At 48.4% G+C, this 25,819-nt stretch overlaps 1 protein-coding gene across 1 annotated transcript in view; it reads right to left on the reverse strand.

Annotated features, from left to right (window-relative positions):
* The window catches only part of Kank4 (KN motif and ankyrin repeat domains 4), a 65,237-nt gene that overhangs the window by 7,075 nt on the left and 32,343 nt on the right, over positions 1-25,819 (reverse strand). The window contains exons 2-8 of the mRNA XM_048351450.1: positions 22,101-22,187; positions 14,536-16,419; positions 12,712-12,823; positions 8,018-8,236; positions 4,340-4,427; positions 2,223-2,442; positions 856-998 (exon numbers count right to left, since the gene is read on the reverse strand). Of these exons, the coding sequence (XP_048207407.1) occupies positions 856-998; positions 2,223-2,442; positions 4,340-4,427; positions 8,018-8,236; positions 12,712-12,823; positions 14,536-16,419; positions 22,101-22,116 (2,682 nt within the window). The 5' untranslated portion in view covers positions 22,117-22,187. The remainder of the gene's footprint in view (positions 1-855; positions 999-2,222; positions 2,443-4,339; positions 4,428-8,017; positions 8,237-12,711; positions 12,824-14,535; positions 16,420-22,100; positions 22,188-25,819) is intronic.

Below are 25,819 nucleotides of genomic sequence, written 5' to 3' on the forward strand. Positions count from 1 at the left end.
GGTTCAATTCCTCAGCACCACATATATAGAAAAGGCCAGAAGAGGCACTGTGGCTCAAGTTGGCAGAGTGTTAGCCTTGAGCACAAAGAAGCCAGGGACAGTGCTCAAGCCCTGAGTTCAAGCCCCAGGACTGGCAAAAAAAAAAAAAAAAGAGCGAGTGAGAGATGGGTGTGTTCTGAGATGTGGTTCTATTTCAATGACTAAGGAAGCATGCTGAGCACACTGACTAGACACCAGAGTGATGATGGCTCTCGGGTGATTCCTAGGCTAAGCTCAGGCTGGGGAAGTAGGGGGTCCTCATATTCGTGCCGCTGATCAACAACCGCTCCTGTCTGCCTGGGCTCTCCATGCCTTTTCCTCTATCAGCCTGATGGGCATACTCATGACCTTATTTTTTTTGTAAATCTTCAAAGAGAGAAGAGTGGCAGGTGAGAATTTCTTTAAAGAACTGGGCTTTCTTAGAGCATTTGCCTGGTTAGCTTTCTGGGTCCGGATCAAGGGATCACTCACAGGGGCTTAGAGCTTCCTAGAACAGCAGATTAGCTGTTTTTTTGTGGGGTCCCTTTGGCTTTCTCCACAGCTTGACTGTATTTGGGAAGATTTTGTTGGCAAAGTCCAGTAAAAATGTGCCCAGTTTTAAACTGGGGTATAAATGAACAGTTCACTGGCCCCATCCAAGAAACCTTTAAGTATGAAATATTCAGGTTTTGGGTAAGTCCCGTCTGAAGGCCCCAGCAATCCAGGATAGAAAGCTCTCTGCTCATCTGGCATAGAATTTCTCACCCATTGCAGAAAAATAGTGGGAGACTCCCTCCATTTATCAGAGAGGAGAGAGATGGCGTTCACACCACCTACCTGAGTAGCTTGGATGTTCACATTTCCTACTCTTAAGAGCTTCCAGACAACAGCCATGTCTTCATCTGTCTCTGCAGAAGCCAAGGGAGTGATCATCACCGCAGTATACCCAGCTTTGTTCTGATGGTCCACGCTGCAGACGCCTGCAAGAGGAGCAAGAGTTGCTGGAACAACTCACAAGGCCAGCAACCAGGCTCTGCCGACTAATCAAAGCCACAGACAGGAGCATCCTTTCCTTGGGGGTGGGAGGGGGTGTTGAATCACTGCTTTATATTTTCAGATGCCTTTAAACTGGCTACACTTTTTTTTGCCTTTTCTTTCCTTTCTTTTCTTCTTTTCTTGTGGGGAGGGGGCAGTCCTGGGGCTTAAACTCAGGGCCTAAGCACTGTCCATGATTTTTTTGCTCAAGGCTAGTGCTCTACCACTAGAAATACAGCTCCACTTCTGTCTTTTGTTGCTTTTGGTAGGAGATGGGAGTCTCATGGACTTTCATCCCTGGGCTGGAGTCAAACTGTGATTCTCAGATCTCAGCCTCCTGAGTAGCTAAGATTATAGGTGTGAACCCCTGGTACCCAACTTTTTCTTTTTCTCCTTCTTTCTTTCGTTTGTTCTTTCTTTTCTGGTGCTGTTTTGGAGGCTTGAACTCAGGGCCTGGGCACTGTCTTTTAGCATTTTCACCTAAAACTGGTGCTCTGCAACTAGAACCAGAGCTTCACTACTGGCTTTTTGGTAGTTACTTGGAGATAAAAGTCTCACAGAGCAAGACACCAGTGGTTCATGCCTGTAATGCTAGCAATTTAGGAGAGGAGATCTAAGGATCATGGTTTGAAGCCAGCCCATGCAGAAAATTCCAAGAGGCTCTTCTTCTTATTTTCTTTGTTGGTCGTGGGGCTTGAACTCTGGGCCTGGGCACTGTCCCTGAGCTCTTCAGCTCACACAGTGCCACTTAAGAGTCTCATGGACTTTGCTGCCTGGGCTGGCTTTGAACTGCAATCCTCACATCTCAGACTCCTGAGTAGCCAGGATTATAAGTGTGAGCCACCAGTGCCCAGCCCGAGAGATTTTTTATTTCCAATAAATTACTCAAAAATTCCAGAAGTATAATGGTAGCTCAAGTGGTAGAGCACTAGCCTTGAGCACAAAGAGGCTCAGGGACAGCCTCCAGGTCTTGAGTTCAAGCCCCAGACCAGAAGAAAAATAAAAGTCTCATGGACTTTCCTGCTTAGCTTGGTTTTGAACCATGAACCTCAGATCTCAGCTTCTTAAGTAGCTAGGATTGCAGGTGTAAGCCACCAGAACCTGGCTCTCCATTTCTTTTTTAGTAGCCTTTGAGAGAGGGCCCCAGACTCCGATGACCCATCTCTGACCTGTGTCTAGCAGCAGCTTCACCATAGCGAAGTTGGAGTGTGACACGCTGTAGTGAAGGGCCGTGTTCCCGTTGCGATCGGCCAAGTTGACCAGCAGTTTCAGGAGATGTGGGGAGTGAGGCTGGACCCCAAGGAGGTAGGCAGCCACCACGGCAGGGCTAGATGACTTTCGGCTGGACACGCGGAACCATTCCTGACTGATGGTATTCAAGCTTTGCCTCTGAAACCCCAAAAATTCAGTTTCCAAGAAGTTCCTCAGCCCGGACTGCCCCTGCTGGGGCTCGCCTCCCCCACCAGGCCAGGTTTGATTCTCATGTTTCTGCTTCTGTCCCTCCCCAGCCCCAGAGCTCTCCGTGTGACTTATCTGGGGACTTGGAAAGGCTGGGAATAAGTGCACACTTCATACCTATGTGCTTATGAGGGAGAAAGGAGCCCAGGACCCTGTTATCTGTAAGGTTTGTCTCTTTTTTAATTATTCGTGAGAAGTGTGCCAGTTGCTGGTCATTTCAGTGTGTGTAGTGACCCAAGTGTTTAAAATGACATGTGTTTAAAGATTGGACCTTTAGAGGTCCTTCCTTCCTTCCTTCCTTCCTTCCTTCCTTCCTTCCTTCCTTCCTTCCTTCCTTCCTTCCTTTCTTTCTTTCTTTCTTTCTTTCTTCCTTTCTTTCTTTCTTCCTTTCTTTCTTTCTTTTTGGGGCCAGTCCTGGGCCATGAACTCAGGGCCTGAGCACTGTCCCTGGCTTTTTTTTGCTCAAGGCTAGCACTCTGCCACTTGAGCCACGGTGCCACTTCTGGTCATTTTCTATATATGCAGTGCTGAGGAATCAAACCCAGGGCTTCATGTATAAGGGGCAAGCACTCTTGCCACTAGTCCCAGCTTTAGAAGTCATTTCTATAGTCCATTGAGATGATAGTTTAAGCCAGATGCCAGGGGCTCACACTTGCAATCCTAGCTACTCAGGAGACTAAGACCTGAGAATCTCAGTTTAAAGCCAGCCCACACAGAAAAGCCCATGAGATTCTCTTCTCTAATTAACCACCCAAGACCCAGAAGTGGAGCTGTGGCTCAGGTGGTAGAGCACCAGCCTTGTGAAAACAAAACAAAACAAACTAAGGGACAGTGCTCAGGCCCTGAGTTCAAGCCCTAGTACCAACACACATCAAAAAGATGACACATTTAGATTAATTTCCTAAAGAAGCTATGGCCTAGCCAGGCACCGCTGGCTCACACTTGCAACCCCAGCTACTCAGGAGGCTGAGATCTGAAGATCAAAGCTCAAAGCCTGGGCAGAAAAGCCCTGGTGAGACTCTTATCTTCAATTAACCACTCAAAACCTGGAAGTGGAGCTGTGGCTCAACGTGGTAGAATGCTAGCCTTGAGCAAAGAGCTCAGGGAGAATGCCCAAGCCCTGAGTTCAAGCCCCACAACCAACAAAACAAAACAACAAAAAAGAAGCTATGGCCTAAGAGACAAAGTGGGTTATACAAAGACCCCACGGAAATAGGGAGAGAGCTTCACTTTGTAATAGATATATACAATAAGATTCAAAGAGTATATGGATGGGTGTGGTGACACATGCCTGTAATCATAACATATGAAAGGCAGAGATAGGATGATCACGAGTTCAAGGCCAGCTTGCATCCATAGTAAGACTATCTCAGAAAAAGAAGAAGAAAAAGGGGAGTGGGAACATAGCTGACTGGAGTGGTAGAGCACTTGTCTAACACAAGCCTCAGGCTTTGGGTTTGATTGCAAACACTGCAGAAAGGGTCCATGACTTCCAGAGTCACACAGCTCCACCAGGGCTTCCACCTGGTCACATGGACTTAAGAGATGCCAAATCCAGTACTCTTTCCACAGTAATCATGAAATCATTTGTAAGAATCACTCCAGGTTGCTCCTTCTGTCTGACATGTCACCTTAGTGAATGGCAAACATGACAGCCACTCTGCGTCCCTGACCTTTATTCATGCACGTTGTTTTCTCTCCTTGCTGTGTTGCAATGTTTGGGGTGGTGACAGAATTCCCAGGGGACTCCTCAGGCAGTGTGGGCACTCACACAACTGCCACTATCACTCTGCCAAAGGTCTCTATGGGACAAGAAAAATTAGAATACCAAGAGCTGGTTGGGGGCAGTTCCAGTTTCCGGCAGATGTTGGCTCAATGCTTGACACGCATTAAGAAACTCTTCTGAGGGTTTACATCTAAAAGACAGAAAAATACAAGAGAGCATCACATCTCCAAAATGACTTTCCCTTCCCAGTAGCTCCAATACCCAGACTAGGTAGGCCACCCCCTCCCCAGGATCAGGAAGATTCCTCAGCAGCCGAGGGTCATAGTTCCCTGGGCTCCTGAATTCTTCTCTTTATTTATTTGTTTGTTTGTTTGTTTGTTTATTTTGCCAGTCCTGGGGACTGGTCTCAGGGCCTGAGCACTGTCCCTGGCTTCTTTTTGCTCAAGGCTAGCACTCTACCACCTAAGCCACAGAGCCACTTCTGGCTTTTTCTGATTATGTGGTGCTAAGGAATCGAACCCAGGGCTTCATGCATTGAAGGTCAGCACTCTACCACTAAGCCACATTCCCAGCCCTTGAATTCTTCTTTTTCTCCTCCTCCTCCTCCTCCTCCTCCTCCTCCTCCTCCTCCTCCTCCTCCTCCTCCTCCTCCTCCTCCTCCTCCTCCTCCTCCTCCTCCTCCTCCTCCTCCTCCTCCTCCTCCCTCCTCCTCCTCCTCCTCCTCCTCCTCCTCCTCCTCCTCCTCCTCCTCCTCCTCCTCCTCCTCCTCCTCCTCCTCCTCCTCCTCCTCCTCCTCCTCCTCCTCCTCCTCCTCCTCCTCCTCCTCTCTCCTCCTCCTCCTCCTCCTCCTCCTCCTCCTCCTCCTCCTCCTCCTCCTCCTCCTCCTCCTCCTCCTCCTCCTCCTCCTCCTCCTCCTCCTCCTCCTCCTCCTCCTCCTCCTCCTCCTCCTCCTCCTCCTCCTCCTCCTCCTCCTCCTCCTCCTCCTCCTCCTCCTCCTCCTCCTCCTCCTCCTCCTCCTCCTCCTCCTCCTCCTCCTCCTCCTCCTCCTCCTCCTCCTCCTCCTCCTCCTCCTCCTCCTCCTCCTCCTCCTCCTCCTCCTCCTCCTCCTCCTCCTCCTCCTCCTCCTCCTCCTCCTCCTCCTCCTCCTCCTCCTCCTCCTCCTCCTCCTCCTCCTCCTCCTCCTCCTCCTCCTCCTCCTCCTCCTCCTCCTCCTCCTCCTCCTCCTCCTCCTCCTCCTCCTCCTCCTCCTCCTCCTCCTCCTCCTCCTCCTCCTCCTCCTCCTCCTCCTCCTCCTCCTCCTCCTCCTCCTCCTCCTCCTCCTCCTCCTCCTCCTCCTCCTCCTCCTCCTCCTCCTCCTCCTCCTCCTCCTCCTCCCCTCCTCCTCCTCTCCTCCTCCTCCTCCTCCTCCTCCTCCTCCTCCTCCTCCTCCTCCTCCTCCTCCTCCTCCTCCTCCTCCTCCTCCTCCTCCTCCTCCTCCTCCTCCTCCTCCTCCTCCTCCTCCTGTCCTGAGGCTTAAACTCAGGGCCTGGGCACTGTCCCTGAGCTTCTTTTGCTCAAGGCTAGTACTCTACCACTTGAGTCACAGCACAATTTCTGGCTTTTTCTGTTTATGTGGCACTGAGGGATTGAACCCAGGGATTCATGCATCCTAGGCAAGCACTCTACCACTAAGCCACATTCCCAGAACTCCTGAATTCTTCTGAAGAGCACATTTTCTCTTCCTGTCACCTCTGCCAGTGGCTGGAGCAAAGGAACCAAGCACTCATGGCCAAGAGCCCAACAGAGGATCCCGACACACTGCCTTCTTGACTCTGGGTGCCCAGGTGGCTAGAAAAACCCAAAGAACTCAACCTATATCAACACATTTCTTCAGGTTAGCTGGGCACTGGTGGCTCACACCTGTAATTCTAGCTACTCAGGAGGGCTGATATCTAATGGTCACTGCTCAAAGTCAGCCTGGGCAGAAAAGTCCACGAGACTCTTTATCTCCAATTAACAACCAAAAAAAAAAAAAAAAACAAAACAAAACACCTGGAAGTGGAGCTGTGGTTTAAAGGGGTAGAGCGCTAACCTTGAGGGTAAAATCTCAGAGACTGTGCCCAGGCTCTGCGTTCAAGCCCCATGCCCACCACCACCAACAACAAAAATCTTCAGGTTACTTATGCCTCCATGAAGGATCTCCTAAGTACTAATAGAGTCCATCAAATGAGAAGCCTTGAGGCCAAGAGTCACAAGGGCAAACATTCTCCCAGGCCCCCTTTTTTTGAGGGCCGACGTGTAGCATCCAGAGGCCTCAGTAAGACTTAATAACAGGCTCACTAAGAGACTCTATTTGCTCATCAAAGACTGATGGTGGACATACTTGGCAGCTTGTGACCATGCCTGCTTGTCCCTCCTTCTACCAGGCCCCGGATGATGATGATGATGATGATGATGATGATGGTGGTGGTGGTGGTGGTGGTAGTATTCCTGACCACCTATTTCTACTTCTGTGGACAGCCTATCCCGTGGCAGACATGATACCAAGCATTCTACCGCTTGTTCTCACACCAAATTCAAATCAGAGTTGACAGGTTGCTACTCTCCACATTTTTCAGATGAGGAAATGGAGGCAAGATCAGCTTAACGACTTGGTCAGTGGAAGTGTGTCCAACTGCAGCGGCAGTACTCTTTTGTCATGCTATATGACTTCAAATCACCTTTTTTTTTTTTGCCAGTCCTGAGGCTTGAACTCAGGGCCTGAGCGCTGTCCCTGGCTTCTTTTGCTCAAGGCTAGCACTCTATCACTTGAGCCACAGAGCCACTTCCAGCTTTTTCTATATATGTGGTGCTGAGGAATCAAATCCAGGGCTTCATGTATACAAGACGAGCACTTTACCACTAGGCCATATTCCCAGCCCCTGCCAATCACTTTAAAAGATAGTGGCAGGGGCTGGGAATGTGGCTTAGTAGTAGAGTGCTTGCCTCATATGCATGAAGCCCGGGTTTTGATTCCTCAGCACCACTTAAACAGAAAAAGCTGGAAGTAGCGGAAGAGGACAGTGCCTAGGCCTCGAGTTCAAGCCCCAGGATTAGCAAAAAAAAAAAAAAAAAGATAGTGGCAGTGCAGCCAACAGAGGAGAAAGGTTTGAATCAGAAGATTGTGGGTTTAGATCTTCTCTGTGAAGTGGGGGCAACAGCAATTGTTTCTTTGCAGGATTGTGAAAAGGATAATATAAAGGAATACTTTTGTAGCTACACATGGAAGTGCATGCCTATAATTCCAAATTCTAACACTCATAAGGTTGAGAAGAATATCATTAGTTTGAGATCAGCTTTAATTACATAAGGTCAGAGAGAGAGAGAGAGAAGGAAGAGAGGACAGAGAGAGAAGGGAAGAGGGAGAGAAGAAAGAACGAAATAGAAAAAGGAAGGAAGGAAACAAAAAAGGAGAAAGGGAAAGAGCAAACAAGCAAAGGGAGGAGAGAGGAGGGAAGGAGAAGAGAGCAGAGGGAAAGGAAGGGAAGGGAAAGAGGAAAGGCAATACTTATAAAGAGCCTCCCTTTTCCAGTGCCCTGTAAATGCTATTTATAAGCAGAACTCTGGGCATGGCTCTCTTCCATAAAGGCAAGAGTCACCTCTATTTAGCTTAACTATTTAGCATAGAACAGAAACTCACTAAATAGTGCTGAATGGAAGAAAACAAATGACAACAGGACCAAGCAATTGGATGGAAAGATGCCGATACATCTTTGCCCCTCTGCAGAGGAACAGGTGCCACTCAGTTCCCATTTGACTCACCTCTCAGTCTTGGGATGGGAGAATTCCTCTCCAGGCCCATCGTCCTGCTCTGTGAGGATGACGCCTTGGGAGACAGCCTGCTCCACCTCACAGCTGGGGTGGGCAGCCCTGCCCTGCCTAGGTTCTGGACCATCGCATTTCTTTTCTGCCTCACTATCAGACAAGTCTTCAGGGGAGCTGTCTTCACCGCTGGTGTCCTCGCTGGAGGTGGTCTCATAGCTAGGGGAGGACACAAAGGTCATTCGGTTTGTCCTTCCTGAAAGGAGCCATGTCCACCCCCAATGAGATCAAGCTGGGGCTCAGATAACATGTCCTGCGAACCAATCTCTATGACCTGCTTCTGTAGGCCGGGGTGAGGGACTGGGAGGAACTCCAGTGTCAGAGAAGCAAGGAAGTTCTGATGCCGGAGGTTATTTGGGGGAGAAAAGATAAGCTGGCTGAGCACTGATGGCTTATGACTATAATCCTAGCTACTCAAATGTGTTTTATACTTTTTTTTTTTTTTTGCCAGTCCTGGGGCTTGAACTCAGGGCCTGAGCACTGTCCCTGGCTTCCTTTTGCTCAAGGCTAGCACTCTGCCACTTGAGCCACAGCGCCACTTCTGGCCATTTTCTGTATATGTGGTGCTGGGGAATCGAACCCAGGGCCTCATGTATATGAGGCAAGCTCTCTTGCCACGAGGCCATATCCCCAGCCCAGAGATCTGAGGACTGCAGCGTGAAGCCAGCTAAGGCAGGAAAATCCATGAGACTCTTATCTCTAATTACCTACCAAACAAAACTAGCCTTGAATAAAAAAATCTCAAGAACAGCACCCAACCTCTAGAGTTCAAGCCCCAGGACCAGCACACACACATACCTACAACCCCCACAAAAGATAATAAGCTGCACTCTATAGCAAACACATGAGCAGCCTGTCCCTAACTGGCCATAGCATTCAGAGCACCCACAGTCCCCATCTGCCATAGAAGCTTTGCTTCTGGAATCCTAATGTTCCACCCATATCCAGGCAAGCGTCTCCCAGTGCGTTCTCCAAGTCTTGAACTGCCTGCTTAAGTCTTCCTGACACTGGGTCACCAAAGGACTTCTCCCAGCCCTCTTGCTGCAGCCCAGGGGGCACTTGGCAAAGTGTGGGCTCCATGTGGTACACACATGTGTGAACACAGCGTCAGCCTTTCTCAGCTGCATCCTGTTTGAACCTCTGCTTGCAACGGAAGTGAGGTCAAGGGTCACTGGACTCGGAATGTCCCCCTCCTCCCCTCCTGGCAGCGATCCCTACATTCAGCTTGAAGAGACTCTCATGAGGAATCACACAGAGGCCACAATCATGTCCTGGGGGATTTACTGATTCTAATGCTGCAACAGATGACCCAAATGGAGAAGGGTGCTGTTCAGATCTGGGTCAGGAGGACACTGGACATAGCCACAGGGCTCATGGCTTCCTTCTCCACGTGGTCATCCTGACACAAGGCTTCTGTGCTCTCTGCATGCGCATGCCCAGCCTGCTCTCCGATATGCTCACATTCTCACCAACTTCAACCCCAGGCATTTCTGCTTGGAACCTTGACAAACCTTTATGCTGAGGACCTTCTGTTTTTGTGATTAAGCCTGGGCGTTGTACATTTACCAAGCACAGCTTATCTTAAAATGGCTTCTATAAAAGCTACCTGGAAGCAAAAGCATTCATTCAGCAGAAATTTAGTGAGTACCTGGATGCTAGGGAGTGTTCTAAATACTCTAGCAAAGTCTTTGCTCTAAGGGAGCTGATGTGTCAGTAGAAAGAGACAGAAAATAAACATGTGATCAACTATTATTTTCATATAGTGATAAGAACAATAGATAAATAAGTCATAAGACAGTGCTGAGAGGCAGAGTTACTCCAGTAAGAATGTAGGTTATTTTCTTCCTTTTCTCTGTGTATATAGGTTCCTTCCTTCCTTCCCTCCCTCCATCCATCCTTCCCCTTTCTTTCTTTTTCTTTCTTCCTCCCTCCCTCCTTCCCTCTCTCCCTCCCTCTCTCCCTTCCTCCCTCTCTTTCTCCCTTTCTGTGTGTGGTACTGGGATTGCACTTTGCTAGGCCAAGTGTTCCACCACTTGGGCCACACTTCCAGTTCTTTTGCTTCCTGTTTTTCAGATAGCGTCTTTGCCCAGCCAGCTTTGAACTGTAAACCTCCTATATCCACCTTCCCAATAGCTGGGATTACACACAAAAACCACCTAGCTCAGTCCAGAACACAAATTCTTTCCCTTGACTTCCCATGAGAAGCATTCATAGGAGGTGGATGGCACTTGGAGGCAAAGTGTATTAGAGTCTTCAGAACTGAGACCAGGACTTCCATGTCCCCCATGTCTCCAGTGAGCAGGTTTAGCCAATTACCAGAGGATTGGAGTACTAGATACTGACAATAACCAGAAAAAGCTCTAGGGTAGGGAAATGAACACCAGGGCCCTGAGGAGGATGGAGTGAGGGAAAGCACAAGCTAGGGGTAGATAAGGTAGACTGAGCAAAGACTGGAGCCTGCCAGGCCTTGGGACCGAGAACTACAGTAGGCTGTCTGTCAGGCTGATTCCCCTCTTCTGAACATAAAGTGACAAACGATCAAAAGCAGACTGCTTCCTCCAAGCCACAGGATAACACAGCATCAGAGGTGTGGGCTGCCTGTGACACCTCATTTCATGATTTCTGACACTTTCCCTGAACAACCACAACAGATCCCTGTTGGCATCTACCATCTTCCCTCCGTGTGACTTGAATTAGGAGGGACTCCCCTTCTTCTTGGCAGCCTCCTGGACCTGCTGCCTGCTAGGTTGGAGACCCCTCCTCCAGGCTTCCACAGCTCCCTGTACTTCCTTGCCAGGGAACTAACTGTGGTATATGAGCAGCTACTTTTTGCTTCTTGACTCATCTGTGAGCTGGTAGGGACCAGGATTTATTACTTAAAAAGAACATGTACTCCCTAGCAGGTTATTGGCATTTAATAAATGTCTTTTTGGTTTGGGCAGCACTGGTGTTTGAACCGAAGGTCCCATACTTGCTAGCCAGATGTTCCACCATGTGAATCAGGCCTCCAGCCCCCTTCTTTTTTTCGCTGATGCCAGGGCTTGAATTCAGGACGTTATGCTCTCACTCAGCATACAGGGTTAAAGCTGGCACTCTTGCCACTTTAGTCAAGCCTGCAGACAGTCTTCTGTTGGTTGTTGTCTTTGTTTTGCTTTGTTTTTGCCAGTCCTGGGGCTTGAACTCAGGGCCTGGGCACTGTCTCTGGGCTTCTTTTGCTCAAGGTTAGCACTCTACCACTTTAAGTCACAGCTCCATTTCTGGCCTTTTCTGTTTATGTAGTACTAAGGAGCCGAATCCAGGGCTTCATGCATGCGAAGCAAGCATTCTACCACTAAGCCACATTCCCAGCTGCTGGTTAATTGTTGATGGGACCTCACAGCTTTTTCTTTCCAGGCTGATTTGGAATCAGGGCTCCTCCAGATCTCAACCTCCCAACTAATTAGGATTACAAGTATGAGCCACCAATGCCCAGTGTTTTAAATGTTAACCTATAAGTAATTAGGCTTTAACTTTTGTATTCCCACAACCTAGCATATTATTGGCATTTAATAATGATTTTTGAATGACCAGTTTAGAAAATACAGCCATCAGTCAGTGACAGATTACAGTGGCCCAATCTATATATCACAGTGGTCCAATGAGACTACATCATCCAGTTCCCATAACAGATGCCTTAATCTGTGTATGTACACTCATGTTTGCACAGTGACAAAAGGTTACTTACTATGCATTTCTCTTCATTACTATATTCTCGATCGCCTTTTGTTTTTAGAGTATTAGGGCTCGAATTCTGGGTCCCACTCTCACTTTGCTTCGTGCTCAGCTGTCGTCTTACCACTCGAGCCACTTCCAGCTCTCTACTACCTTCTAAATCCAATGTTCAATTATCTAGAGTGTGGAAGGTCTGATTTATGCTCTACACCAATAGTCTAATTCTTTGGGATGGGATTTATATTAAGTTAAAGGAAGAAAAAATTAAATAGAATGGGCTGGAGTTCAGTTTAATGGTAGAACACTTGCCTACCTTCCTCAAAGCCCTGGGTTTGATCCCTAACATAATAGTTAAATAAATAAACAAACTGGCACTTTTTAATTTTTGGTCATAGGGCTTGAACTCAGGGCTTGGGTGCTATCCCTGAGCTCTTTTGCTCAAGGCTACTACTGCTCTACCATTTGAGCCACAGCCTCACTTCTGGTTTGGGGGTGGTTGGTTGGAAATAAGAGTCTCACAGACTTGGCTTCAAACCACCAATCCTCAGATCTCAGCCTCCTGAGTAGTTAGGATTACAGGTGTGAGTCACCAGCACCCAGATTAAACTGATACAACTTAAAGTTCAACAAATCATCCGAGGGGTATTGTGGTTCAAGTTAAAGGCCGTTCTCAAAGGGATCATGTACCCAGTTAAGTTCTCAGAAGTCACCTGGAGTCTTGGCCCTAGGGGAGACCAAAACCTAGAGATATTAAAAACAGAGGCCCACAGCTGGCACTGAGCCAAGTTCTATGTACACCCAATATAGGGCTTTAAGTGACCCTGGAGATTAAATCCCTCGCAGAACACAAACCAGATGCTTTCCCCAGGAACAGAGCAGTAAGGACAACAGCGGGAGAGGAAGCAGCAGCAGGTGATGCTTACCCACCGTTAACCCCAACAAACTGAAGGTTCTTTTTGGTCCCATTACCTCCTGCACGGAAGCCATAGTCTTTCTTTTTCATTATGGATTTAAGGCTGGTCGACGGGGAGATCTCTAGGCAGACACAATATCACAGATTAGAATGATCTTGAGGCAGCAAAACCATGACTCTATCTGGGTGTAGTGGTAGCTCATGCCTGTAATCCTAGATACTCAAGGGGCTGAGGCCCGAGGATCAAGGTTCAAAGCCAGCCCTGGCAGGAAAGTCTGTGAGTTTATGTCCAATTAACCACCAAAAAGCTGGAAGTGGAGCTATGACTCAAGTGGTAGAGTGAGCTAGCCTTGAATACAAAAGCTCACAGTCACTGTCCAGGGTCTAAGTTCAAGCCCAGGACTGGCACCAAAATAAGTAAGTAAGTAAAACAAAACCCAGGACTCCTGCTTTGAGGGAATACAGGTTGAGTGTATGAAGAGGCAGAGAGGGACGGGGCACCAGACAATGCAAACCAAAGGTTTAAAGGCCTTTTGCAGGAGGCATGGCCTCCTGGTCAAAGTCAGTGGAAGTATTCATGTAACACCTCTCTCTTGTGTGGATGATAGACTGCAGTGACTGGAGCATTACTCTCTCAGAGACTCATGTGGTGGACATGCCTCTGCTGTCCTTGTCCAATGGCTGAGAAAGCTCAGGACATAAATAACAGAGCAGGACAACTCAGGTCTTGACTTGTGGTCAGGAATCCCTGAGGTCTGCTTGAGGCCCTCAGTGGTCCTTCCTGGATTACATGAAGGTCCCCATGTGTGATGTGGGGAGACTGAGGGCACTGGGTGCACAGCAGACACACACAAGAGGCATGCTGTGCTCCATGCTACAGGAAGCATTTCCTGACGTGCAAGACTAGAACTAGCATTGACACGAGAAAGCAGCCAACTTGTGCCTGTGGCAGGAAGATCTATGCACTGAGCACAGTACAGTATGATTCCATTTTATTCCATAGTGAAGAGGGTGAGACCTGTTAGAAGGGGAAGGGTTGCCTGGGTGTACGTGTGTGTGTGTGTGTGTGTGTGTGTGTGTGTGTGAAAGAGAGAGAGAGAGAGAGAGAGAGAGACACTTGTGTTTGTTACCAGTACAGGGGATTGAACTCAGAGCCCAGGCAGGCTCTGTCCCTTAGCTTTTTCACTCAGGGCTGGCACTAACACTTGAACCACAGCTCCACTTCTGGCTTTTTGGTGGTTAATTGGAGATAAAAGAGTATAAAAGAGTCTCGTACTTGGCTGCCTGGGTTGGCTTCAAATCACAATCCTCAGATCTCAGCCTTCTGAGTAGTTAGGATTACAGGTGAGAGCCATTGGCCCTGGCTTGTGGATGTCTTTTGATGTGCGAAAGCAGGAATGCCAGAGCCCATGAGAACAAGAAATGATGCTGGCAGAGCACACAGCAGCACCACCCTGAGCCCTGGACTTTATGTTATGCAAAGAAGACTAAGCACAGTCTCTGCAGACCAAGAGCTGCAGCTGCACGGCCTGGCAGATAGACTCTGGGCTGAATTCTTACTCAGGTCCTGCTAGCACCTCCGTGGTCTGCACTGTCTACACAGCTGTATGCCGTGCAATCAGCCTGCAATCAGCCCATACAACAAGGAGTAGAGGTACCAGCCCTCTCCTACTTTTACACAGATCAATTTTTATTCCATCAAATTCCTGGAGGTGCTAAAATAGTATATAGACACAGACATACAAAAACCACACTGATGCAATTAAAACCCTTTCCCCTTCCAATTTGTCCTGTAAAGGAGAAACCATTTCTGGTCTGGCACCCTGGTACTTACCTATTGGTGGGGAGGATGGAGCTGAGGGCTCCTTCTGAGCAGGGTCCTGGGCAGAGTAGGCAGACAGCAGCAGGTTGAGGGAGCTGAGCAGCTGGCTCTGGATGCTGCTGAGCTTGGAGGCAGGCTGCTTAATGGCGCTGGCCAGCTCCGGGTACCCATGCTCCAGGCAGTTCCACTGCTCCTGCAGGAGCTCCTGGATCTTCTTCACATACTGCCCGATTGTGGCATCGGTTGGTGAACTCGCTGGCCGTTCTGGGCGCTCCTTTCCAGGGAGCTCTGCAGTGGCCTGCGTGGCCTCTCGGTCGCTGCTCCATGAAGAGCCGCCTACTGCCCTGGCTGGGCCTTCCACAGCTGCCGGGAGGGCTGTGTCTGGCTCAGAGACCTCTTCTTCGATTCTGAGCTCAGTGGACAGGCAGCTACATAAAGAGGAAGCGAGGCCCTTCTCAGGTACCTTGGGCAGTGACAGGTGGGGTGGCCCATATTCTGCAGGACTCTGCTCCCCTGCTGTTGGACTCTCCTGTCCCCACAAGAGGCCACTGTCCTCTGCCCTGGGTCCCCAGCTTTCCGGGTCTGTGATGCTCAGGTTGACCCCAATGCTCTTGTCACATGACTCCCAGGGGAAGAGGCCATGGACAGGATCTGTGTTAACCATGGCATCTGCCTGGCCCTTAGCAACTCTGGTATTCTCCTGGCTAAGCTTTTCTTCTAATCGGGCTACAGAGGACTCTAGCTCTTGAATCTTCTGCTCTCTGGCCTTGATTTCTTCTTTGTGCTGCTGGAGGGCAGCTCTGACCTGGGCCAGCTCCTCTGTGCTTCCAGACAACTCGCCCTCAAGGGCGGAGACCTGCTGCTTTAGACTGGAGATGGCACCAGGATCGAACCCCGCCAGGCCGAGGTTTTCCTCCGTGACCCGGACGCCGATGCTTCTCACCTCCACCTCCACCGGGGGTGGGGGTGGGATCTCGCTGATGCTGAGCTCAATCTCTTCCAGTGGGAGCTCATTCTCCGGGATGGGGGACGGCAAAGGGGGAGGGCTGGGCGTGCAGGAGTCAGGTGTGAACACCACCTCTGCTCTGCTTCCGTGTTCTCCTTCCCCGTGGTCTGGAAAAACCTTCTGGAAGGAGGAAGGAGGGCCTGGGAGGAACACGTGGTTTGGAGTCTCCATTTCACCCTCTGCAGACTCAGTCTCCTCCTGGACCCGCACCGGATCTCCCAACTCCATGCCCGTCAGTTGGGCTGATGCTTGAGGGCTGGCACTGTGCAAACCTGCAAATCCTGCTGCGGGGCCAAAGGCACCATCGCAGACACTGTCTTCTCCCAGTAGTGGAGGCAGGGCTGGGGGCACAGGGGTCCCTGAGCCCAGGCCTGCCTCCTCTGAGGCCCTGTTTTGCAGCAGTGTGGCTGGCATGCTGGATGCTCTCAGAAGCTGAGGCCGTCCAGCACCACAGGTCAGATCAGCATCATCTGGACCAGCCGTCTCCAGCTGTCTGGAAGCCTCTGCCAACAGGGCCTTCCTGTGGTAGCTGAGCTCGCTCCCACTGGCCGGGCCCTGGAGGGGCTCGCTCAACCGCAGGGCCTGGCTCTGCTCCGGGGTGCCCAAGGACACCTTCCTCAGCACCACTGGAGACCAGTTTTGCTGGGGAAGAGGAACATGAGGACGAGCCCTGCTGTCTGGGAGGCTGAAGTTTCGGGGTAAGGTGCTAAACTTGGCCTGTTTGGCTCTTCTGTGGATAGGAATTCTTTTGAGGGTATTTCCCTTCTCAATGTCATCCACATACTTGAGGAAATCGAGGTCTAAGTGAAAGCCGTATGGTGTCTCCACAGAATAAGGGTGACTCTTGGGAAGGTTTTTCTCTTCCACCCCCTGAGAGGTCTGGTCTTTGGCTAGGAGACATAACACATTCAAAGAAAGAAGTCGAAGTTAATAATGAGACTAAGGCCAGGTGCTGATGACTCACTCCTGTAATCCTAGCTACTAGGGAAGATGGTGTCTAAGGATCATAACTCCAAGCCAGCCTGGGCAGATAAATCTAAGAGACTCTTATCTCCAATTAACCAGCAAAAAAGCCAGAACTAAGCTGGGCATAGTGGTTCCTGGCTATAATCCTAGATACTCAGAAGGTTTGAGATTTAAGGATCACAGTTCAGAGCCAGCCCAGGCAGGAAAGTCTGGAAGACTCCTGTCTACGATTATTCACCAGAAAAAAAACCAGAAGTAGCCACAGGGCTCAAAGTGGTGGAGCACTAGCCTTGAGGAAAAAGAGCTCAGGGATAGCATCCAGGCCTGAGTTCAAGCTCCATGACTGACAAACCACCAACAAAAGATTAAAAAGCCAAAAGTAGAAGTATGAACTCAAGTGGTAGCAGGCCAGCCTTGAGCACAAAAGCCAAGTGAGGTCTTGAGACTCAGAGTTCAAGCCTGAATACCAGGACAAGAAAGAGAGAGGAGAGAGAGAGAGATTCTAATTTAGATCTAACACTTCCATGTAAGACTTCTCCTAAGTGTCTGGCCTCTAAATTATGTTCTGAGATGCTCACTGCCTTTTGTGGCTGTGCTGAGAAAACAACTTAATAAATCAATGTGTATTTAGCCAATTTATGAAGGCCATAGGGAGAGGGAATACTTTCTAATTTCCAGTGCCATCTCACTTGCTCCTGTGGAATGTTTCTATAAGCCAGCAAGCCAGGATTGACTCATGCTGGCTTTCTGGGTTTGAGACATGTAACTGCTGAACTAGAGTGGACAGCAATTTGCCAAATCAGGAGACTCACTGACAATTTAGATACAGAAGGTTCTAAAGGATGGGTTACAGGATTCTTCTTAGCATAAAAACAAAATGCCAGTTGGGTGCTAATGGCTCACACCTACAATCCCAACTACTCAGGAGACTGAGGTCTAAGGACTGCAGTTCGAAGCCAGACTCTTAAATGAATTACCAAAAAAGCTGAAAGTAGAACTGTAGCTCAAGTGGTAGTGTGCTAGCCTTGAGCAAAAGAAGCTTAGAGACAGCCCTGAGTTCAAAACCCCAGGGCTGGCAATTCTTCCCCCCTCCCCCCTCCCACCAAAAGCCAGGCATCAGTGGATCTGAGGATCAAGGTTCAAAGCCAGCCCAGGCAAGAAAGGCCATGAGACTTTTATCTCAATTAACCACCAAAAAGCTGGAAGTAAAACTCTGCCTCAAGTAATAATGTGCTAGCCTTAGGCAAAAAGCCTCAGAGACAGTGCCAAAGTCCTGAGTTCAAACCCCAGTACTGGCAAAATAAATAACAACTTGCATTCCTCAAGTAGGTAATAGTAAGTTGCAAAAGCCAGAAGTATCCATAAATCATGGCTTCCCTGTGAGATAAGCTTCTCAGCTATCCCAGCCTCCAGGCAGATGAAGATCTGGGAGGACTGGCACAGATGATCAAGCATAGACAGCATTCTTTTCTCCTGAAAACATGCCTAACAAACATGAATTCCACTTTCAAAATGCCGTGCCAGGTAAGGACATACCACATGTTTCGTGGACTGGAAAAGATGGTGACAGAGAAGGGCCAAAGAATATCAAAAGGGACACAGCATACACCTTGGGAGGGGAATGGGCCCCGTGACTTTCCAGGGCAGCCTGAGGTATGCGGGGACATGGTAATGAGATCACTGCTTAAGCTAGCATTGGTCTCTTCGCAGCGTCCACCTGCTGATCCCACACAAGACACTAAGAACATGGTGGACCTTTGTTCCTCCAGCATTCCTGTGTGACACCCCTCACTACCTCATTACTCTGCTGACCTGCTCTGAAAAAGCTGAGTTCAAGGTAGGATTTAAATACAGATAATAATCTACACTGGTAGTGCATACCTGTAATACCAGCTCACTGTGGCTCAAGTGGTAAAGTGCTAACATTGAGCAAAAAGGAGCTCAGGAACAGTGCTCAGGCCCTGATTCAAGCCCCGCATCAAAACACTGAAAATAGCCCCAGAAAGAGGAGGGGAGAGAGAGGGAGAAAGATGCTTGGCCAGGATCCAGCTTTACTAGCCTCCCTACCCAAGATGCGTGTGTAGTAGGAATCAGTGAAGAGTTTTAAACAAAGGTGTGGCTTGATTAAACAGGATCCCAAATGGGATCTCAAAATGAACATTCTTTTGTTGCTGTTTTGTTTTGATGCAGGATTTTACTATGGACCTCAGGCTATCCCTAAACTGGAGGTCTTCTGCCTCTGTCTCTTGAATTCTGAGATTATGGGGACATGGCACCATATTCAGTTCAACAAGAACATTCTTGCAAAGGATTAGAAGAAGAAGGATAAGCAAGAGGCCAGGGTACGAGTTGGGAGACTGCTCACTTGGCTAAGGTGAAAGAAGCTAAAGGCAATGAAGAGAAAGGGATAGGTCTTATTTTCTTGGTTTATTTATCTATTTATTTAATTGTACTAGGGCTTCAACTCAGGGCCTGTGCACTGTTCCTTAAATTCAAGGCTGGCAGTCTACCACTTGACCCACAGCTGTCTTCTGGTTTTTTTTGGTAGTTAATTGGAGAGTCTCACAGACTTTTCTACTTGGGCTGGTTTTAAACCTCCATTCTCAAATCTCAGCCTCCTGAGTAACTAGGATTGCAGGTGTGAGCCATACATGTAAACCTGTGGGCTCACTCAGAAGCCTCCTGCAACATGAGGACAGGCAAAATAAGAGAGAAAGATGACTGTTTAAAGTTAAATAGAGAGATGTATAACCCAAAAGGCAAAGACAGACTACATCGTTTATCTGCTTACTGCTCTGTTCAGGAGAAATACAGGCTCTTGCCCAGTGGCTTCAGGGAGCAGATCAAACACAATAATAGCCTCCAGTAAGAGAGGGCAGATTTATAGCTAGGTGTGGTGTTTCACGCCTGTCAGCCCAGCTACCTGGGAGGGCAGAGAGAAGATAACTGTTGAAAACAATGAAATTCCAATAAAGTAACCCAACATTTTGTCAGGCTGGCTAGATTTGAATCCTGTCATCTTCTACTTGTGTGCCTCAGTTTCTCCTTCCGTAAAGTGGAGATAATAACAAGCTAACTCATAGAGTCACTGTTATTTTATTTATTTATTTAGCCAGTCCTGGGGCTTGAACTCAGGGCCTGAGCACTGTCCCTGGCTTCTTTTTGCTCAAAGCTAGCACTCTACCATTTGAGCCATAGCACCACTTTTGGCTTTTTCTATAATATGTGGTGCTGAGGAATTGAACCCAGGGCTCCATGTATACGAGGCAAGCACTTTACCACTAGGCCATATTCCCAGCCCGAGTCACTGTTATTATCAGGGAACATGGCGTGGAGTAGATGCTCAATGAGGATGCTGCACCATGGTACTTGATTCTGCATGGGGAAAGCAAAGACTCACTGAGGACTCTCTCCTTGAAATACCAAACTCTAAGAAGACCACTGTCTTGAGGGGGAAATGACAGGAGAGACAAGAAAAATGAGTCAGAGAAGAAAAAAGTAAGTTAGCTCATAGCTCCGAGAAACTTCTTGAAGGCACAGCTGGTCGGTAGGCTTTTGGGAAAGACCTACAAACACAGAGGTCAGCCTAAATGCTACTCAAAGATCCAAGGAAAGGGAGTGAGAAGGAGTCAAGGGATGGAGAGAAGGCCAGTCATTCTGAAGGGAAAAAAATGAAGTGCAGCAAGTGAATGAATCAAGTAGGGACCTTTATAGAGAAAAAGAGAAGTGCAGATATTTATACTCAAGGTAGGGGCTCTCCTGATTCCTGACCATGGGTGATCTGGAACAAGTACTGATCAGAAGTCACGAGATTGGGGTCTGACCTTCAGCAAGTTTCCTGGAAATGGAGGAGGGGACGATTCACTGAGACATGTGCTAGTCTAAATAGTTATTACTTGATATATGTGAGGTGCCAGACTTTGAAGTCAGGCCCCACCACATGAACCCCATTTTAGAATCGAACCCTGAGCCAATCAGATTTGTACCTGTGTTCTAATCTTGCTTGCACAGCTGATTGTTGTAACCTTGTTCTTTGCCTTTATAAGCCCTGTGTAATCACAGCTCGGGGCTCCCTCCTAACCGCTGTGTCGGTGGGTAGGACGAGGCCCGAGTTGGCAGCTCGTTAAATAAAGCCTTGCCTTGCTTTTGCATTTCGGAGTGTCTGAATCTCGGTGGTCTTCTTGGGGGTGGTCTTGCGACTTGGCACAACAATATGTATGTGCATTGTCTCCTTAGGTTTTTTTGTTTGTTTGTTTGTTTTTGGCCAGTCCTAGGGCTTGGACTCAGGGCCTGAGCACTGTCCCTGGCTTCTTTTTGCTCAAGGCTAGCATTCTGCCACTTGAGCCACAGCGCCACTTCTGGCCGTTTTCTGTATATGTGGTGCTGGGGAATTGAACCCAGGGCCTCATGTATACGAGGCAAGCACTCTTGCCACTAGGCCACATTCCCAGCCCCTCTCCTTAGGTTTTTGTTTTTGTTTTGTTTTTTGTTTCTTGGCTGGTTCTGGGACTGTGGCCCTGGGTGCTGTCCCTGACCTTGCTTTGCTCAAGGCCAGCACTCTACCATTTGAGCCACAGTGCCACGTCTGGCTCTTTTTGGTAATTCATTGGAAATAAGCATCTCACAGACTTTGCTTCCCAGGCTGGCTTTCTAAACCAAGTGCCCCTTTAAACCTTGTTCCTCAGATCTGCTGAGTAGCTAGGATTGCTGGTGTAAGCCACCAATGTCCAGCTCCTTAGTTTTTTTTTTAAATGTTATTGTTATTGTATAGGTGATGTACAGAGGGCTTACAGTAACATGAGTCTGGTACAGAGTACATTTCGTTTTGGACAATGTCACTCCATCCCTTGCGTATTGTCATACTGTCCTGACCATGGGATTGGCCTTGTGACCAGCTTTGCCCAGAAGGGAACAGCAAATGTAGCACACGCAGGCATTTGAACAGGGGTTTCTCACTGAGATTTGTCTGTTTCTGCTGTGCCTGAACCCTTCTGGTATCATGTGTGAACAAGTCCCTGCTAACCAACTGGATGAAAGGTGCCATCAAGCCAAGTCATTGCTGATGGCCCAGATGGCACCGGAGTGAGGCCATTCCAAACCATCCAACCCTAGGCAAGCCACCCAGAAGATCATAGGAATGTGCCCAGAACAGATCAGCCAAGTCAGCCTAGGCTAGAATACTGACCCTGCCAATCCACATAGCCTTTTCAGAAATAACAAATGCCGTTAAATCACACACAAAAATGTTGAGTGGTTTGTTACATGGCAAAACTAACTTATCCATACTGGGACTGAGGCTCAAAGACAGTGACATAGAGGCCAGTGGAGACTCTGTGCCTTTTTCATAGTCCCCAGAGGATGATAAGAAAGGAGCACCCTGCTCCTTTCTAGGTACGTGGATGAAATGAGAAAAATGTCTAAAGGTCCAGGATTTTATATATTATAAAATATAAAAAATGTTTTATAATGTATGGTTTGGGTCTCCTGGCACTGCCTGCATGAAGAATGCCCCCTCAGCCCTTTCTGAGGTTATTTCAATAGTTTACAGTAATTCTTCCTTTCCAAACCAAGTGGCCCCTTCAAAGTAGGGCAGAAAGTGGCCTACCATCTGTCTTCTCCATCTTCAGGACCACAACCTTCACTTTCTCAGGCAGTCTTCATCCACAAAGTCTTGAAAGTTATTTGGAGAGTTCTGAAAGAAAGAAGGAGGAAACTGAGAGATTCCTAAGGACTATAATAAGTCAGCCTTGAGGAAACACACAAAAGAAAGTGACGCCCACCCCTGCTTCTCTCCCAGGGGTGCTCTTGAGCTTTCCAAGGAGGGAGATGAACAGCCTAACCCCAGAGCCCACCTCTAGGTGTGTCTTTATGGGATGCAGACATGAAAAGAAGGCACTTGGAGCTGGGCGCCTGTGGCTCATGCCTGTAATCTTACCTACTCAAGAAGCTGAGATCTGAGGACTGGGATTCCAAGCCAGGCTAGACAGGAAAGTCCATGGGACTCTTTTCTCCAATTAACCACCAAAAAACCATAAGCAAGCTGGGCACTGGTGACTCGTGCCTATAATCCTAGCTACTCAGGAGGCTGACATCTGAGGATTAAGGTTCAAAGCCAGCCCAAGCAGGAAAGCCCAGAGATTCTTACTGTAAATTGATCACCAAAAAAGTTGGAAGTGGAGCTATGGCTCAAGTGGTAGAGTACTAGCCTAGACAAAAGGTTCAGGGATAGTCCCCAGGCCCTGCCCTAAGTTCAAGCTCCAGGACCAGTACTCCTCCTAACAAAAAAGGCCAGAAGTGGAGCTGTGCCTCAAGAATCAGAGTGCTAGCCTTGAGCAAAAATGCTAAAGGACAGCACCCAAGCCCTGAGTTGAAGTCCCAATACCAGCGGGAAGGAAGGGAAAGGAAAAGAGAAAAGGGAGAGAAAATGCATTTTGTTTAACTTCCTCACTTGGAGATGAGGAAACTGAAGCTGTAAAGAAAATTACTCTGTCCAAGATCTCATTACATTAGTGATAGGGCTGGAATCAGACCCAGGGCTTCCAACAATCAGCACTGGCTCTTTCCATCATTCATTGGTACTTACCCCCCAAACCTGGTAGGAGAATTATAATCTAATGTGTGTAAAAGCTACAATAGAGTAGCTATCGGGGACCTGTAGCTTCCCAATCAAACACCAGACATGAGCTACTGCAAGTGCTGACAAGGCCCTAAGATCTACTGATGATTTCAGTTCATTATTTTGTAGTACCGCTGTCTGAATGCAGGGCCTTGCACTTGTCAGGCCCTTCTCCCAGCCCCTTGCTGACCAGAAGGTAGCAGCAACTATCCAAGCAGGAGGCTGCCTCGACTCTGAGTTAGTATACCTTAAGATGTGCCCATACATTCTCCCCAAATTTTAACCCATTCTCAGGACTCACATTTTCAAATGGCAAACCATCTAGCTCCTGTCCCCATTCAATACATCACCCAGGGAACTGGTAACCCCACTTACATCAGAATAATGAATCCTATGCAATACCCCAGCAGCAGAATCAGGGTCATTTCAGGATTCCCAACCTGCTTGACACTGAATTCCAAACCAGTGAAGTACACCAGGCATGATGGAGGGGCTGGGGAAACAGGGAAAGAAGGTGAAAGAGAAATTCTAAGGAAGTCGTGTCCAAGCTATTTACAGGAGAGCTGGGTCTGCCTCCAGAGCTGAATCCCTGCTCCCTGCCTTGGCCCTTCCAAATCCTTTTCTCACACAGCAGCCATGGAGCCCATGCCTATGAGGACCTGATGAAGCCCCAGAGATAGGGCCCATTTTCTTTTTTTTTTTTTGGCCAGTCCTGGGGCTTGGACTCAGGGCCTGAGCACTGTCCCTGGCTTCTTTTTGCTCAAGGCTAGCACTCTGCCACTTGAGTCACAGCACCACTTCTGGCCGTTTTCTGTATATGTGGTGCTGGGGAATTGAACCCAGGGCCTCATGTATACGAGGCAAGCACTCTTGCCACTAGGCCATATCCCCAGCCCAAAGGGCCCATTTTCTAGAAAGCAAGGCACACCATGCAGCACGAATGCCAACATCAAGGGTCTCACTTATGTAGTGAGGAGAAATGAACCAACAAGTACTCAAGTGTGTGGGATACAGAGCTGGAAGAGAGGATGCTGGGTGATGAGGAGGGTGCCAGTGGGCTGAGTGGTTTGGGTATGAAGTGTGGCCACAGAGTCAGCAGAGGAGGGAGAGAGGCATGGGTGAGGGTAGCTCTGTGGTAAACAGGGGTCTCCAAAGCAGAGGGTATGGCCTCCTCTCTCAGGGCTCTACGTCTGCAGCTGTGGTGGGTGACAGTGGCAGATAGGGCAGGGTTGGCAGCCTCAAGCAAGCCTTAGGAAAGGGTGTGCTGGGCACTGGTGGCTCCTGTCTGTAATCCTAGCTGTTCAGGAGGCTGAGTTCTCTCAGTTCAAAGCCAGCCTGGGCAGGAAAGTCTGTAAGACTCTCATCTGCCATTAACTACCAGAAAACCAGAAGTGGCACTGTGGCCCTGAGTTCAAGACCTACAACCAAAAACAAAACAGCTAAGCAAAAGCATGAAGTTCTGAACTCAAGCCCCACTACCGATACCTCAAATAATGAAACTAAATGGGTTAGACATGTAGTTCATGGGATTTTTGTTGTTGTGTCCTAGGGCTTGAACTCAGGCCTTGGGCGCTGTACCTGAGCTTCTTTTGTTCAAGGCTAGCGCTCTACCCCTTGAACTACAGCTCCACTTCCGGCTTTTATTTTGGTGGTTAATTGGAGATAGTCTCACAGACTTTCCTGTCCAGTTTGGCTTTGAACTGTGATCCTCAGATCTCAGCCTCCTGAGTAGCTAGGTTTACAGGTGTGAGCCACCAGCACCTAGCTCAGTTCATGGTTCTTAGATTAACAAAGGAAGAAAAGAAAGTGGTCCATCTTTAGAGGGTGCTTCTAACTTACTCTGGGAACTGTGTCCTGGGTATCATTTCTCCCTTATTTAAAGAAATTTGGACAAGTCACAAATGAGGAAAGTAAGGCAAAAAGAGAGTAGATAACCAATCCAAAGTTTCCTAGTTAATAAGGGCAGGATGCATTTAGGCAGTGCATTGGTGTGTGTTGGGGGGGGGGAGGGGGGGTCTGTAGGTAATTACCTTATCCAGGAGCCCGGATTTCCCCAGGTCAGCCCACACCTCGCCCTCTCCACATTTACTCCCTTTGTAATGCTATTTTCAACCTCATTTAACCTCAAATTCAAGTATAAAGAAGCCTTTCCTTCCTTCATCCTGAAACTAAAACCTGGTTCTGCATTTTTGTTCTCTTCAAACCCTTCTTTATTCTGCAATAATAAAAATGCCATATTTCATCTCAGAACAGGCTGCATGCCAAAATAAATAGCACCTTGGATTTCCTTGAAAAAGGAGAGCTTGGCTCAATGCACCGTTTCATTGCTGTGAGCATTCTTGGAGAATTCAACCTCACAAAGTCAAATATTTAGCCAGGTAGCACACCAAACAGCAGCCCTTGCCAATCCCTACAGGATCCTTTGCCGAGACAAAGCACTCTTTCCTAAAGAGAAGAAATTTTTAAAAATCACCCATACCTAGGACTGATCCTGACAAGATGAGGAGCACTTCCATTCCCATCCCAGGACCCCAAGCTTCCAAGTGGAAATGTTTTCTGTGCTAAGCAGCAGAAGGCATCTGACAGCCACTGCTTAGCAGGGGGAGGGAGGGGGCTGGAGCTCAGCCACCAGAGGAGGTGAGATGAACTCCTAACTGGGTTCTGTCACGGAGTTCTCCAGCAGGCTCACCTCCAGCCCAAGAGCTAAC

The sequence above is a fragment of the Perognathus longimembris genome, chromosome 7 (genome assembly GCF_023159225.1).
Source record: "Perognathus longimembris pacificus isolate PPM17 chromosome 7, ASM2315922v1, whole genome shotgun sequence".
NCBI classification, from domain to species: domain Eukaryota; kingdom Metazoa; phylum Chordata; class Mammalia; order Rodentia; family Heteromyidae; genus Perognathus; species Perognathus longimembris.